Source organism: Nylanderia fulva, unplaced genomic scaffold, assembly GCF_048542155.1.
Source record: "Nylanderia fulva isolate GAGA-0341 unplaced genomic scaffold, ASM4854215v1 Scaffold292, whole genome shotgun sequence".
Taxonomy (NCBI): domain Eukaryota; kingdom Metazoa; phylum Arthropoda; class Insecta; order Hymenoptera; family Formicidae; genus Nylanderia; species Nylanderia fulva.
The window spans coordinates 2019-19276 of NW_028190361.1; the positions used below are offsets into that span (position 1 = coordinate 2019).

General features: G+C 43.9%; 1 protein-coding gene and 1 pseudogene across 1 annotated transcript; both read right to left on the reverse strand.

Moving 5' to 3' along the window:
• Positions 1-1162: 1162 nt before the first annotated feature.
• Positions 1163-4015, reverse strand: LOC146722646 (uncharacterized). The gene is made up of 3 exons (XM_085484128.1): positions 4001-4015; positions 3115-3915; positions 1163-2998 (listed from the first exon to the last, which is right to left on the reverse strand). Exons 1-3 carry the CDS (start codon positions 4013-4015, stop codon positions 1163-1165), a joined length of 2652 nt encoding a protein of 883 aa, XP_085340254.1.
• Positions 4016-4103: 88 nt separating this feature from the next.
• Positions 4104-12124, reverse strand: LOC146722647 (uncharacterized; annotated as a pseudogene).
• Between the last annotated feature and the right edge of the window lie 5134 nt (positions 12125-17258).

A 17258-nucleotide genomic window follows, 5' to 3' on the forward strand; every position in this document is an offset into this window, starting at 1 on the left:
CCCAGGGTATAGCCGGCCTAGCAGGTTGCCCTAAAAAAGTAGAGAGCAGCTTCTCGAACGTTTACCGAGGTAGACGCAAGAGAAGACCGACTTGTGCATAAAGTGATTTACCGTAAGGTGAATTGCCGGACGTAACACTCACTTTCTTCACTCACACGAAGAGTCACGCTCGCGAACTTGCGGTTGCTGGTGCGAGGTATCCGGCTCGAAGGACCAAAATATGTTCGCAAACGCGCTGCGTAAGAAAAGGTCGCGCGGCGCAAAAGATGAGTCACTTTTTTATCAAAAGAATTTAATTCTCTAACACACTTAATGACAAATACACTTTAACAAACTTTATACAAATGTTAATTATTTTACATTGAAATCGTAATCAAAAATTAAAGTGCGGAATAAGCGGCGGTCGTCAACGAATTTTTAGCGGTTTATCAAGTATGCGGTTTGCGTTATGCGGTTCACAGCGGAAAAGCGATAAGGCTGCTAAGCCGGGTGTGAGCTCTTCTTTTATAATTTTTAGGATGGAGCCCACCTTCGCGTGAAGCGCCAATAGTTTTGCGGATTTCAAACGTTGCGCGAGGTGACCTGAGCGCATTACGCGTAATTGGCCGCTGTCAAAATTAACGGGACGACGGCTGGCAGAAAGCATGCGCGAGCGGGCGATCGCGATAATTATTGGTGAAAAGAGGCGCCCGTGATAAGCCGCGCATGCTCACTGAAAAATAATTATTCGGCGGAACGGTTGTGGTACCGTTAATTGTTGATGTTTTGAGCGGTTTTTTCCGAAACAGATTGATTTATGTCGCTGTGTTTTCTCCTCGAAAAACATACAAAAACGATTTGCTGAAAATATCGATTGGTCTAGAATCTTCTAAAATATTCTGTTCGAATATATTCTATTATGCGGCTAATATTTTCTGATGCGTTTTGAACATTCCCGCCCGCCTTGTCGCGCAGTGACAACAAGTTGTCGAATTTCGGCTGCGGAATCTCAAGTCGATAATGTGGTGCGGAGCGATCAGCCGCGAGAGTGAAAACGCGTGGTTGATGTGCAATAAATGGTGTGTAGTGCAATGCGGTGATAATGAGAAGAATGAGGTGCGACAAATGTTACAGCGCATGTGATGATTATGTGGTGAATGAGTGTCGCGAGATGAGAGATGAGTTACGTGCCGGCGGGCAGCGTGTCCGCGTTATTCATGCCCGGAATACGATCCGCGCCCGGAAACATGACCAATTTAACGATCGGGCGCACGAGTTCTGATGTGGCGGTGCGGACTGAGACCACGCGGACGATACCGTCGTCCCCGGGATGCAGTCTCGTGATCCGCGCAAGAGGCCATCGGGTCGGAGGGGTGAGTTCCGAGCGGATGATGCAGAGGTCCCCGACGTGAGGTACGGGCTCGGCCTTGAACCATTTGGTGCGGGGGTTGAGACCGTGCACATACTCAGCCGACCACCGCTGCCAAAAATGGTCTCGCATCAGCTGCAGGTGATGCCAGCGTGACAGCGTGGAGGTTGATTGACCCGTCAGTGATGGCTCAGGTACCGCGAGTAACGGTGCTCCGATGATGAAGTGGCCTGGTGTGAGCGCCGAAGTGTCGTCTGGATCGTCTGACAAAGTCTGTAACGGACGAGAATTAAGACACGCCTCTATTTGTGTGAGGAGTGTGCTAAGCTTCTCAAACGTAAGTGTAGTTTCGCCTATTACTCGACGGAGATGAAATTTCGTGGATTTTACGGCAGCCTCCCAAAGACCACCGAAGTGAGGTGCCGCTGGCGGATTAAAATGCCAGCGGATCCCTTGAGTGCTGGCGGCGCGGGCGATGTGATGGCCCTCGGAGGTCGACGTCTTGAAGAGCTCACGTAGCGTGCGATCGGCGCCAATGAATGTTGTGCCGCAGTCGCTGTAGATGTCCGTGCACAGACCTCTGCGAGAGACAAAGCGGCGTAAGGCGGCGATGAAGGCCTTGGAGCCGTAATCCGAGACGACCTCGAGGTGGATAGCTTTTGACCAGAAACATATGAAGACTGCAATGTATCCCTTCTGTGAGCGGTGTACGCGCCCTTTGCTGGTCCGGATAGAAATGGGTCCCGCGTAGTCCAGACCAGTACTTAGGAATGGCCGAGTCGGCGTCACTCGGTCACGAGAAAGGTTGCCCATAGGAGGTTGTGGAGTGGCAGCTCGCCAGCGCGTGCAAGTGACGCACCGATGCAACTGCTGCTTGACGACGGTCCTTCCACGTGGTACCCAGAATCGAAGGCGAAGTAAGCCGAGAGTCATCTGGACGCCGCCATGCAGAGACCGACGATGGCAGGACTCAATTAGCAGTCGCGTCATCCAGGAGGCCGGTGGGACGATCACCGGGTGCTTTTCGTCGTAGAGCAGCAGAGCGTGCTTGAGGCGTCCTCCGACGCGAAGCACACCTTGGTCGTCAAGGAATGGATTCAGCTTGACCAGTGAACTGCGTGGTGGGCCGGGCCGTCCTGCGGTGGCAGCAGCTACCTCGTCAGGGAAGTGGAGCGCTTGCACCACTCGAAGCCACTGGAGTAGAGCGGCGTCTAGCTTGTCAGGATGCAGCGGGCGACCAGATGTGGCCTCCCGGCTTGCCAGATTGAGCCATAGACAACACCAAGCCGTAACGCGCAGTAGCTGATGAAATGCGGAGAACCGAAGCAGGAGGTCCGGTTCGATGATGACGGAACTCTTGGTTATCAGGCTGGTGGTGCGTTGTTCTGGAAGGTCGTCGTCTGAGATGTCGACCTCTGAGTTGGGCCACGTCGTTTCGTCCAGTGCCAACCAGGTAGGTCCTGTCCACCATAATGCGTGGTTGACTAATTCCTCAGGAGTAATTCCTCTTGATGCGCAATCTGCAGGATTGTCTTTCCCGGCTACGTGCTTCCACTGAGCGTCCGGGAGCTGTGTTTGGATATGAGCTACCCGGTTGGCGACGAAAGTTTTCCAGCGGGTGGCGTGTCCCTGGATCCAATGGAGGGTGACCTTGGAATCGGACCACAAGTACACTGGAGTAGACGTCAAGCCGAGCGTGTTGCGGACATGCAACGTAAGCGTGGTGAGTAGATCAGCAGCGCACACTCCAGGCGAGGCAGTGAAACTTGCTTGACGGGTGCGACCTTGGATTTCGCCATGAGCAAAGTAGTTGATGTTTTCCTCTTTTCAGAGTTGCGGAGGTAAACCGCTGCAGCGTATCCTCGCTCGGAAGCGTCAGCGAAGCCGTGGAGCTGCAGCCTTGAGTGATCGTCGTCGGTGCTGAGCCAGCGATTAATTCGTATGTTGCTGAGCAGAGGTAGCTGGTTCAGCAGCTGTTGCCAACGTTGAACATCCTTGACAGGCAGTGGAGCGTCCCAGTCCAGCTGCCGAAGCCATGTGGTCTGGATCAGGATCTTCGCCCGAATCACGACAGGCGCAAGCCAGCCCATCGGGTCGAATAGCCGTGCAGTCTCGACGAGGACTCGTCGCTTCGTGAATTCTGTGACTGAACGTGGATGTATAGCGAAAACAAACCAGTCATCTTGAGGATGCCATCGCAGGCCCAAGGTTGAATGGCTCTCTCCGTCCCATGAATGCGGTCCTTGCTGCAGCCGATGCTCTTGAGGGACTCCCGCAAGGACCTCGGAGTTATTTGAGGCCCACTTCCTCAGTGGAAATCCGCTCGCCGTGCACAGGTGGCGTAGCTCCGTCTGGAGGTTGATGGCATCGTCGAGGTTGTTTGCGCCGGTGACCACGTCGTCGACGTAGCAGTCTCGCCGAAGTGCTGTGGCCCCTTGAAGAAATTGCGCCCCCTCGTCTGCACAGAGTTGCCACAGCGTTCGTATGGCCAGGAACGGTGCACAAGCCATGCCGTAGGTCACCGTTAGCAGCTCGTATTCTTGGATTTCGTCCGTCTTGTTGTGACGCTACAGGATTGTTTGAAGACGGCAATCCTCAGGATGTACGAGGATTTGGCGGTACATTTTCTCCACGTCGGTGACAAAGACGTACCGGTGCCAACGCCATCGCAGCAACACGTCGTTGAGCGCTGGCAGAAGATTCGCCCCAGTCAACAGATGAGAGTTCACTTCAACGAAGTACCGGCCCGTGTGCGTTAAGAGCCGTTAAATACGACTCGGAGTTTTGTCGTCGTGCTCGACTCCTTCAGGACCCCGTGATGCGGTAAGTAACACTTGAGATCATCCGCTGTCGTTGCAATGTTGACTCTCTTCATGTGTTGTAGGTCTTCGAACTCCTGCATGAAGTTGCGATAGAGGTCGCCAAATCGAGGATCTCGGCTGCCTTTGGTCTCCATGGCTCTCAGGAGGCGCTCCGCTGGTCGGCGAGTCTCGTGAAGATTCGTCGGCGGTGATGAAAGTGGCAGCCTCACAACGTACCTCCCGGTGGACGTGCGTGTGACGGTGCGCACATATAATTCCTCGCACTTAGCTTTCTCGGGAGTAAGTGGAGCCCGAATTATTGGCTCGCTCTCCTGTTCCCAAAAGCGTCGAACGAGGTCGGTGAGGTCGTGATCGGCGGTGCACCGGAATGTGCGGCGATGTCCGTTGGTTGTTGTTGCGTCGTAGCCGCCGGACAGGATCCACCCCAGGCTGGTCTGCTGGGCGATCGGCATCCTTGAGTCACCCTTGCGGAGACCTTCCTCGAGGATCAAGGAGTAGACCTCGGCTCCCAGCAGTAGCTCAGCTGGGTCGTCGTCCAGGAAGCGAGAATCGGCCAGCTGGAGTCCGTCGAGATGAGACCAGCTGCGTTCTTCTCGCGAGACTGAGCCTTGCTTCAATGATATGCGGGGCAGCACAAAAGCCACCACGCGGAGCTCGGCGTTGGTCACGTTTGACGTGACGTGCAGCGTGACCTTGCCACGAGCTGATCCTGAGCGGGTCCCTCCGATTCCGAAGATCGAGAGATCCGTCGAGAATCGAGGCAGGCGGAGACGTTGCGCCAAGGCCTCAGAAATGATCGACACCTCGGAGCATTGGTCGATCAAGGCGCGTACGGCGTGTGGTGAGCCGTACCGATCGGCGATGTTAAGTCGAGCTGTAGCAAGAAGAACAGCCTTATGATCTCGATCTTGAAGAGTCGTGGTCAGTGTAGTAGCGCGTGTGGTGACCTCAGCTGCCTGTGAAGACGTGGTCGCTCCGTGCAACGTAGTGTAATGTCGTGCGTCGCACGTAAGGCAGTTCTTCTTCGACTGACAGCGAGATACGAGGAGGTTTCCTAAGCAGTTGTAGCAAAGCTTGTTCGTCTCTACAAATGCTTTACGCTCGTTGACGGTCTTGGCCTTGAAATCTCGGCAGGTCATCAAGGTGTGCTTTTCACGACACAGTGTACAGTGCGGTGGCTCAGCTCCTTGCTGCTTAGTGAAGTGAGTCTTGGCAATCCGTGAAGCCTCTCCGGGCGGTTTGCTGATGCTCTTCGGTCGTGCGGCATTGAGCGTCAGGATCCGTCGGCTGATAAAGTCAACGAGTGCCTCGTTTTGTGCCGGCTCTGATGAGTCTGACGTGGACGACTCCCATTCCAGACGCGTGCGTGCGTCAAACAATTCGGTGACTAGGAAGTTGAAGAGGTCCATTCCGTGGGTGTTAATTGGACATCCAATGCTCTCCTGGCCATTGACGGCGGCAGTAACGGCGTTGTGAATGCGTCTCAACTCCTCTGCGGTATCTTCCTTTATCTTTGGCACGGCGATAAATGTGGCAAAGTTGGAGCGGATCAATTCCTTTTTATTGTTATAATGTTTGTCCAGGATCGCCCAAGCGCGATCATAATTGTCACTGGTGACAGGTAACGACTTGATTAATTTTTCAGCCGGCCCTGTCAAGCATGAGCGGAGGTGATGAAAGCGCTCGATGTTGGAGATTGCATTGCCACTCACGACGGAGAGGAAGAGATCTCTGAACGACGGCCAATCTGCGTAGGCACCAGAGAATGGCGGTACTTTGATGCGCGGCAGTGACGACCTTGGCGTGACGTCGGCAGAAGGAGGTACGTTCGATGCACGAAAGTGTTCAGCGTAGCCGTCAAGTATGCTTCTTTAATTTACATACAGATTCTCCGTATCAGCGTGCAATTCTGACTTAAAATAATCGCTCTCGCTGAACTTTTCTTTTAAGGCTGCTCGGATAAGATCGTGCTGCGCTTCGAACTTTGTCCACAGCTGATCCAAAATTCTGGTGCGTGTGGCGATAGCACTGGTAGTGATATTGGAACTGCCCATCTTCTTCAAGTACTCCACGGAACGTGAGATGCGGATTTGAATCTCACGCTGACAGTCGACCAGCGTGGGTACATCCATGATGGCTGCACACACAGATGCTCACTTTCTTCACTCACACGAAGAGTCACGCTCGCGAACTTGCGGTTGCTGGTGCGAGGTATCCGGCTCGAAGGACCAAAATATGTTCGCGAACGCGCTGCGTAAGAAAAGGTCGCGCGGCGCAAAAGATGAGTCACTTTTTTATCAAAAGAATTTAATTCTCTAACACACTTAATGACAAATACACTTTAACAAACTTTATACAAATGTTAATTATTTTACATTGAAATCGTAATCAAAAATTAAAGTGCGGAATAAGCGGCGGTCGTCAACGAATTTTTAGCGGTTTATCAAGTATGCGGTTTGCGTTATGCGGTTCACAGCGGAAAAGCGATAAGGCTGCTAAGCCGGGTGTGAGCTCTTCTTTTATAATTTTTAGGATGGAGCCCACCTTCGCGTGAAGCGCCAATAGTTTTGCGGATTTCAAACGTTGCGCGAGGTGACCTGAGCGCATTACGCGTAATTGGCCGCTGTCAAAATTAACGGGACGACGGCTGGCAGAAAGCATGCGCGAGCGGGCGATCGCGATAATTATTGGAGAAAAGAGGCGCCCGTGATAAGCCGCGCATGCTCACTGAAAAATAATTATTCGGCGGAACGGTTGTGGTACCGTTAATTGTTGATGTTTTGAGCGGTTTTTTCCGAAACAGATTGATTTATGTTGCTGTGTTTTCTCCTCGAAAAATATACAAAAACGATTTGCTGAAAATATCGATTGGTCTAGAATCTTCTAAAATATTCTGTTCGAATATAATATTCTATTATGCGGCTAATATTTTCTGATGCGTTTTGAACATATACGTTTCTATGTAAATTTATGATTCTATTACTTATGGATTTTAAATACAAAATCTGCATATTAAATTGACAAGTTATAGAACAACACAAATCTTTAATTAAAAGAAACACAATATATTGTTCAATTTGTTAGATTAATTAAATTTAATGTACCTCTTATATGGCAATGCTGTTAAAAATACAGCATGCTCTGCAGCCAGTGCGATTTTTTTGTATGTTTTGATGCCTTTTTGTTGTAGTAATATTAAGTCCAGTTTAATAATGTAAGTACCGTCAATAGTATCTTCAAACCAATAAAGACTGCCATCAATTCAATCAATGCACAGAGAAGATGCATTGTCCCCGATTTCTGCTATTATTGTATACTTTTGATTTGTTTGGATTGCATTCGGATTAAATTCCAATGTTATTAACTCTGACTTGAAAGTAATCCCATAAATCTTATGTTCCAAGGCTGAGTAAACGTATTCAGTACAATATTTATTTATATCACGTGGAAAGCCGATCTGTAAATTTATATCCAGTACATACAATCTTGTATTATAGACGAGTAATAAAAGTACTGGATTCTCATGTGTGGTCGACACGTTGATGAACTTAGTATAAAAACCAGCACCAAATTTGTTATGCGCTTGTACTTTGAAATAGTACACTGAAATAGTATCAAGTTTTAATTTGTACGGTTTATATTGCAATATTGTGATATTTGAGATTATAACAACTCTTTTTTGAATCATTTGATTCTCGATAAACCAATATTGAACTGTATATTTTTGTATCACTCCATTTGTAAATTTATGTTCGTTCCACCTATAAAAAATATAAAATATTCAATTTTTTTATTTTTAACAAATTTCTGAAAATCATTTACAAACAACTATCTATTTACACGAGACATATACAATAGTTTCATTTTAAAAAATCGGGTTGACCTTGAAATGATCTTAAAAACGCTATCTAAAATCAAACTGATAATATATATTTTTGAGATATTTCGTCGTTCTGATTCTTTTGGTAACACACTCCATATACAAGGTATATCATATGTGGTGGACAAAATTTCAGGAATGGATTTCTTATGCTTATAGAGAAGAAAGAAATGTTATACACCCATAGGTCCGAAAATGATTAGTTTCTGGTCCGTTTCAGGTTCGGAAATTATTAGTTTTTGAGTTTTAAGATTCATGTAACAAATAATTTTTGTCTCATTTCTCGTCTTAGGAAACTTTGCTTAAAGGTATCAACGATGTTTTTCAAGTTCGCTGGCCTATGTTTACAGGAGGTGGACATTTTGAACATTTTCTCTAATTGCAAGACGAGAAATGGGACAAAAATTTTGTATTACATATATGAATCTAAGTAACTAAAAAATTAATCTTTTCCAGACCTATGTTCATATATATGTATACTTTTCTATCTTCTCTAAGCATGAGGAATCCATTCCTCAAATTTTGAGCACCACTTAAGGAACACCCTGTATACAATAAAACTTGAAACAATGAGAAGTACCAGATTTAAGAAAGAAAGTATTCATTATTTACCTTGAGAGTTATTATTTACCTGAATGTCACAAAAATGTCTTTCTAATTTAGTCCGTCGTTAAATTCCACGAATGCTCTAGGACATGTTGGCTCGCTTGGAATGCTATCTAAAGATGGTGTAGTTTCTTCTTGAAGCAAAATGATACTCGATTATATGCAAAGATCCAGTATGTATGTAAATCGTTCTAGTTTATAAAATCATGCATATATATATATATATATATATATATATATATATATATATATCATAGGCGATCAAATTAGTCAAAATTCATAATTTTGACTACTTTGATCGCTTATATCTCTGAAACCAATTTTTGGCTCAACTTAAAAATTAATTGTGATTGATTTTTCAACATAAATAATCATTTGGTAAACAATACAATTCCAAATTCGAGATACCCAAAATAGTCGATTTTTGCAAAAGCTCAATTTTCCGTTTTTTGTTTTGCCCGCCATTTTGAGTCTTGCAGTTCCGAATTTGCCACACGGCATTTAAAAGTAGAAGGTTTAATGAAAATTTTAAGCACTTAAAAAGATATTTATCTCAAGAAATAAATTGTGCAGGGAAGTGGCCGTTTTGAGAAAGAATGCCCCATATATATATATATATATATATATGGGGCATATAAAATTATGAATTTTGACTAATTTGATCGCCTATGATCAAAACGCTTCCCATGAGGCGTTCTTTGTGAAAAAGGCCACCCTCCTTACACATTTTATTTCTTGAGATAAATAAATTTTTAAGTGCTGAAATTTTTGTTGTCCCTTGTACTTTTGAATGCTTGTGGGTCATGAGACATGTAAATGCATATATTATTTTGTCGCGGCCGTCGTGAAGGGTAACACATTACGCCCGCAGCTTTGTGCAAGCGCTCCACTGGGATTATTCTGATCCATCGAAAATCGATGTAAAGAGATTTTAATGTAGTGCAAACAGTAGTTAGGATAACTACTGGAGGAAAATAGCTTGTATTCAACTCGTAATCAGCTCGTAATCATAGGCGATTAAATTAGTCAAAATTCATAATTCTGACTACTTTGATCGCTCATATCTCTGAAACCAATTGTCGGTTCAACTTAAAAATTAATTGTGATTAATTTCTTGTCATAAAGTATCATTTGGTAAACAAATCAATTCCAAATTCGCAAAACCCAAAATAGTCAATTTTGGCGGAAGCTCAATTTCTTTTTTTTTGCTTTGCCCGCCATTTTGAGTCTTGCAGTTCCGCATTTGCCACACGGCATTTAATAGTAGATTTAACGAAAATTTTAAGCACTTTAAAAGCTATTTATCTGAAGAAATAAAATGTGCAGGGGGGGACCGTTTTGAGAAAGAATGCCCCATATATATATATATATATATATATATATATTGACATATACGTAGTCTGTCAAAAAAGGAATAAAATTAAATATGTACCGCATATTATATGATCAACGCTGTAAAAATCGTAATCATATGCCGAATGTAAAATATAATCCTTCCTTCAAAACTGTACAAGTTTTAATTCATTCAATTGTATTTATATATGTCTCATTATAACATTTTTTGTAAGTATAAACAAATCTCGTCTCGTTATTGTTTTCATGAATCGTTATGCAGAGAAAAATATTGAACAAATATAGGCGAGAAACGTTAATAATTAGTACTTATATTTTAACGCATGCTTAGATTATATTATTTGATAATAAATTTTGATGATTTGAAATAAATGTACATACACAACACAACATTTTGGATACATTTATATGCATATTTTTTGAAACTTATTAGATTTTGAAATATTTACAAATGGAAGCCTTTAAAAATACTTTATGAACTCTTACTGATTTCATTTCTTTCTCTCACAGTGTCGTTTTCAAAATAATAATGAAGTGATTCGATATTTGATGACACGTACTCATGGACATCGATGAGTCTGAAGGATGCGTTATCCTAGTAATAAATATGCATCATATAACTTATAAAAATCTACTATTCCATTGAATCACATGATAAACAGTACATAATGTGAGATTAGATTAAAACTTATTTCGCAAATAATTTAATAAATAAGTCATTGTAGTAATGAATGCAAAATTCCAAATAGTTAAATTAATAGATAGATAGATATATTTATTGCCGCCCCAATTGGGGATTACAAGGCGCTTTTTTTTTAAAGGAGCGTTCCCAAACCTTTATTCCTTTCTTTACCCTTTTTCCTTAACCTAAACTTATACATATAACTTAACCTAATTACATATTATCCAATTTTCGCCACGCCTCTCCTCTTCGCCGCCTTTTTCATCTTTTCTCGCATTTCTGCCCTACCTACACACACACACGTTCGCCTTTCCCTAACCTTTCTTATCCTAACTTAACTTAACCTACGCAATCTTATATTCTACTTAGCCTATGTTGGACCTCCGCTTCCGGTTACCGTTATTCTTCCACTCCTTTTCTCCCCCTCCCTCTCTCTCTCTCTCACACTCACTCTCACACTCACTCTCCCCCTCTCTCTCTCCCCTCATCTCCTACCCTCTCTCATCCCTCTGTCCTCCTTTTTCCTCCTTCTCATTCTCCCCCTCCCCTTTCCCTCTTGCTTTCTCTAACCTTTTTAACCAAATTTCCCCTTCTCCTTCCTCTCCTAATATCTTCTTTACCATTTCCTGCCAGCTCTCTTCCCTTCCCCAATCCATACATTCCTCCCACACATGCTCCCACGTCTCTAACCCTCTCCCACATATCCTGCACTTCCTATCCTCCTCCTTTTCCCAATACCTATTTCCCTTCATTTTATTCCCCAGTCTATACCTTGCCATCCTCCTCCATCTACCTTCCGCCCACCCTTTTTTCAAATAGCCCGGAATCCCCTCCCCTTTAATCTGTTTGTACCACTTATTGTATTCCGATTTTATCATTTTTTCTACCTTCTCTTCCCTCTGTTCCTTTCCTTCCCATTCCTCAACTTCTTCCCATCTGAACTCCCCCTTTTCTCTTCTTTCCTCTATCTCCCTTAATACCAACCCCTTACCCTCAAAAAATTCCCTCTTTTCTCTTTCCCACTCTGACAATTCCCCTCCTTTCTTTGCCCTTTCTTTAATCTCCCCCAAACATATTCTCGCCAACCATCCTCCCTTACCCTCCTCTAGCCTTCTCTCATATCCCCATGCTCTTCTTCCTTGTCCTTATCTTTTCCCTTTGCAATTCCTCCCTTACCATATATCCAGGCGTTTCCCAATCCACTCCTAACATCCATCTCAGATACCTTTCTTGTATCCTTTTCAATCCCTCTCTTTCTTCCCATCCCCATATCTCCACCCCGTATCCTAAAACCGTCCATACTAACGCATTGAAGAGCCACAACCTCCTCCCCCAATTATTCCCAAATCTCCTCTTACCTATTCCCCATACCTGTCCCATAATTGCTGCCCCTCTCTTTATTCTGTCCCTTACCTGTCCCTCTTGCCCCCCATTCCTTTGAATCACATATCCTAAGTATTTGTACTCCTTTACCTCCTTTAATTTTTTTCCCTTTCAAAACCAACTAGCCTTTTTTAACCTCCCTCCCCCTTTCCTGCACCTCATCACCTTCGACTTCTTCTCATTCAATTCCAGTCCCTTCCCCTCCAGATATCTCCCTAACCTCTCCATCATACACCTCATCCCCCCCTCATCTTCTGCCAACAGCACTACGTCATCCGCGTACGCTAACGTATAAACCTTGCCCTCTCCTAACCTTACACCCCCCCATCTCCCTTTCTTCATTTCCTCCTCCAAGTCCGCCATCAACATATTAAACAGAAGTGGGCTCAGTGGGCATTCCTGTCTCACCCCCCTCCCCGTCCAAAACTTCTCCCCCACCTCCTCCCCTATTCTAACCTTGAACCCTATCTCTCCTAGCACTTCCTCGCACCTCCTCACCGTCTCTTCCTTTACCCCCCTCCCTCTTAACGCCGCCATCAACTTCACTCTGTCCACCGAATCAAACGCTGCTCTCAGGTCCACAAACAGTAGCACCATTTGCTTTCCTTTCCTACTTATTTGTCTGTTTATTAGATAATTTAGTACATAAATATTATCCACCGTTCCTATCCCTTTCCTGAACCCCGTTTGATTCGGTGGTAACATCCCTTTTTCCTCTATCTCTCCCTTCAATCTCTCTGCCAACACCGTCGCATATACTTTGTATAACGACGGTGTCAGAGTTACCCCCCTGTACTCCGAAACCTCCTTTCCCTCACCCTTCTTCAAGATTGGCACCACTAGCCCCTCACTCCACTCTCTTATCCACCCCTCCCCCTTCCATATCCTATTGCATATCTCCCATACCCACTTCTCTATTCCCTCTCCTCCAAATTTCCACACTTCTCCCGGAATCCCATCCACTCCCACCGCCTTTCTTTCCTTTATCCTACCTATCGCCCTCCTAATTTCTCCCTTTTCTATCTGATCTTCTCCTCTCTCCTTCTCTATCCTACTTCCTCCCATTATCACTCTCGACTCTACCCCTCCTAATAGATCTCTAAAATATCTGTTCCATTCTTCCATCTCAATCCCCTCACCCATTCCTCCTTTTCCTTTTCCTCTTTCCCTCCTAACCACCTCCCAAACCTGCCCCTCCGTCCTAGCTTCCATTGCTTTCTTCGTCCACTCCTCATTCTCCTCCTCCTTCTTCTTTCTACATAATCTCTCATACTCCTTTTTTCTTTTCCTGTATTCTTCTCCTTTCCCCCCCATCCTCCTCCACCTTTTTAACACCTTTGCCACCTCCCCCTTCTCTCTTCTACACTCCCTATCAAACCACCCTCTCCTTTTTTCTTTCTTCTCCTTTCCTTCTCTCTCATTCCCCTTATCTAACACTTCCTGTATCTTCTTTTTCTTCTCCTCCCACTCCCCCTCTACACCCTCCTCTTCTCGCTCATTCCTCTGCTTCCCCCATATTTCCCCTATCTTCTCCCTAAATTCCTCCTTCCCCTCTTCCGTCCAGTTCCATCTCCTCCTCTTTTTTCCTTTTCTTTCCCCTCCTCCTTCTTTCCCTTCGAACCACACTATTAACGGCATGTGATCCGCGTCCACCCTTTTACCTATCTCTAACTTCCTGATTTCCTCTCTTACCTCCTCATTACCTATTATATAGTCTATTACCGATTTCCCATTCGGCCCCATATACGTTCACCCCCCTTCCTCATCCCCTGCTATTCCTCCATTCATTATCGCCCACCCCTTTTCCTCCAACTTCTTTATCAACCTTCTCCCTTTCCCATTTACTTTTGTATTTCTTGATTTTCTCCCCTTCCCTTCCCCTCCTTCCTCCTCTCCTATCTCCACTCTTCCTCCTAAATTTTCCGTTCTTGCATTAAAGTCCCCCCCTATTATCGTTCTTATTCTGTCTCCCTCCTCCTCCATCCACTCACTCATCTCCCCTAGCTTCTTCTCCATCTCCTCATTTATGTACACTCCCACCAACCTCCAACTCTCCCCTCCTTTTCCTATCATTACCTCCACCATTCCCTCTTTATCCGCCTTACACTTTCCTTCTATTCCTACCCCTTTTCTCACCCCCACTATAATTCCACCCATAGCCCTTCCTTTTTTACTCTTCCTCCTCGCATATTGCACCTCCCATTTATATCCTCCCGGCATCCTCCCTTTCATCTTTTCCCACCCTTTTTCATCTACTTATGTCTCTAGAAAAAACATTACATCCCATTCTCTTACCGCTTTCCAGAAGTCCGCGTCCTTGTTTCTTAACCCCGCCACATTCCAGAATGCCACCTTCCATCCTTCCTCCCCTTCTCCTTCCTCCTTTCCTTCTTCCCCTCCTCTCCCTTGCCCTTTATCTCCCACTTCCCTCCTCTCTCTCTTTCTCTTTTTCACTCTTCCTTCCCCATTCTTTCCCTCCCCTCCTTTCCCGTCTCCTGTATTGTTTCCATCCCCTTTCCTTCTATTCCCTCCTCTCTCCTCTTTTCCCTCCTCTCATCCCCTGCTCCTTCCTCCTTTAGTTTCTCTTTCACCTCGTCCCATCTCCACCATTTACCTCTCATCCAAATTCTCCCATACCTTACCCATGCCCTCCTTCCCTCTCTTTCTTCCCCTCTCGCCAACTCTCCTAATCTCCACATCATCCTTCTTTCTTTCCACGTTAGATCCTCTTCAATCCTCTCCTCCCTTCCTCTCAACCTCCTTTTCTTTTCCATTATCTCCCTTTTAACCTCCATCTCTCCCACCCTTACTAATGCTATACTTGTCCCGTCCCTTCTCCCTTCCCCTATTCTCCTCACTTCCTCTACTTGCCCCCCTACCCCTATCTCTTTTAATAATTTCTCCACCTCCCCTTTCACCCCCCTTCTCCTCCCTTAATTCCTTTTATTATCACATTCTTTCTCTTTTCTTCTCTTTCCTTTCTCTCCCATTTCCATTCCATCCTCTTAATCCTATCTTCCATCTCCTCAATCTCCTTTCCCTTCTCCCCTTTCTCTCTCTCCCCCTTTTTTCCTATCTCTAATTCTTCCATTTTCTTCCCCATCTCCTTAATCCTTTCCATAAATTCCTCCCTTTCTCTCTCCCACCTTTTCTCCCTCTCCTCCATTTCCTTTTTTAGCCCCCTTACCTCCTCCCTTAATTCCTCCTGCCCTCTTACTCCCTCCTTAATCTCTTCTCTAATCTCTCTTCTTATCTCTCTCATCTCCTGAATTATCTCCTCCTTCCATTCCCTCCCCATCTCTTTTAATATCTCTCCTATCCCTTCTGCCTCCTCCCTCCTTTCAACCTCTGGCGACCTTATCACCTTTTTACTTCTCCTGAACGCCCACTCCAAATCCCCTTTTTCCTCTCTCTCCTTTCTCAACCCTACTTCCTCTAATTCCTCCCTTTTCCTTTTCAAAACCTCCTCTGCCGTCCCTGTGCTCCCTCTTCTCTCCCATTTCTCCGTCTTCTTTAATCTTTCAATCTCCTCTATTTCTTTTCTTTCCATCTGTATCTCCTTTACTCTATGTCTAGTGACTTTCCCTATACCCTATTTCAGTTACTTTCTCCTCTGCTAGTGACTTTCCCTATATCCTCGACTGGTTCCTCTGTCACTAGAGACTTTCCCCGCACCTACACCTATCCCCTATCTCTCCTCTCCTTTTACACCTGCACTCCTCTTTCCTAGTACCTTCCTCTCCCCTCGTGCCCCTGATCTATCTTCCAAACTGCCAACTCACTCTACCTGCATCACTTCTCTTCCTTCTCACTGCTCTATTCCCTTCTCACCCCACTTGCCTGCACTCCCCTTGCATTCGCCACCTCCAACTTCTCACTCTCTCACTCTTTCTCCCCCTTTCTCTCCCTCACACCTCAAATACTCCACTCAAATACACACACTGACAGCACCTCAACCTTCTCACACGCAACCGGAAACGGAAGTCTAGTTAAATTAATATATATGTGATAAATGTCCCAACTTTCAAATCAATGTTCAACTTTATTACGAGTAGAAATAGCCCTTGTTTTTCTTTCGAGATGACTGTTTTTGATTTTTTATAATTACAGAAATGACATGTATAGAGGTAAATTAAACTATTATAAAATATCCAACTAGATACATATGTAGATATACACTACTGTGCAATATATAAAATACTGTATAATATATAAAATACTGTGTAAAACACCGTTTAAAGAAACTGTTTTTATTGTGTTTCTGATCAAAATATCTTTTTAAATTTCAAAGATTTTTCTTGCATTAAAGAGAAAGTTGCAAAAGGAACGCAAGATTAGATTTATAAAAGTTATAAAGAATTTATAACTGTTTGTCTTACAAGCCTGGTTCTTTTTAATTGTTGAAATAGTTTTGTCTAATAATTGGGTTTTTATATGAGTTTATGTACATATGTTAACGTATACTTTAAGTGATAAATTGTATATTAATTAGAACATATAAAGAATAATAGCTGTTGTGTATATTATTGGCTTCGAAACTGTTTGATTGAGAACGCAATTTATTGTATGGAAGTTCATTATACCGATTTTCTATTTCAACATTTAGTAGTTTTGTACGCATGCAATTTATTTTTACTAAAAAATTCTAATTTTCTATATTGCTTACTTTAAATAACAAATAACTTACTAAAAATTTTATACAAAAATCAATAAATATAAATATTTAAAGAAAGTTTTAGAAATCACAAAAGAATAATGTGAAAATATATCTGTGCATAAAAAATATGATATACATACGTATGTCATGAAAACAGAAGATGAATCCCATACAGCACAAAACATTTCAGAGACTTTCGCAGAATTTATTCAAAAATATTTTATATACGTCTTAAATACGTGAAAATGTCCTATTTTATAGAGCTATTTTTACACACAAATATGTTTATGAAAGATCGTATAAACATTTCAAATGTTACGTTTTCTATGTTATGTTTCTTAGATGTTATAATGATGTTTCAGTGTTACTTGAAACGTTGAAATGTTTCTGCAACATTTCTGTTGAGTTTTGTGCTGTGGGATGGAATAAATAACAAAATCATTAATATTAAAAATACTTTTTCATAAACAAAACAATTATTTCAACATATGTTAAGTTTAAATATTCATCACAATTAAATTTAAATG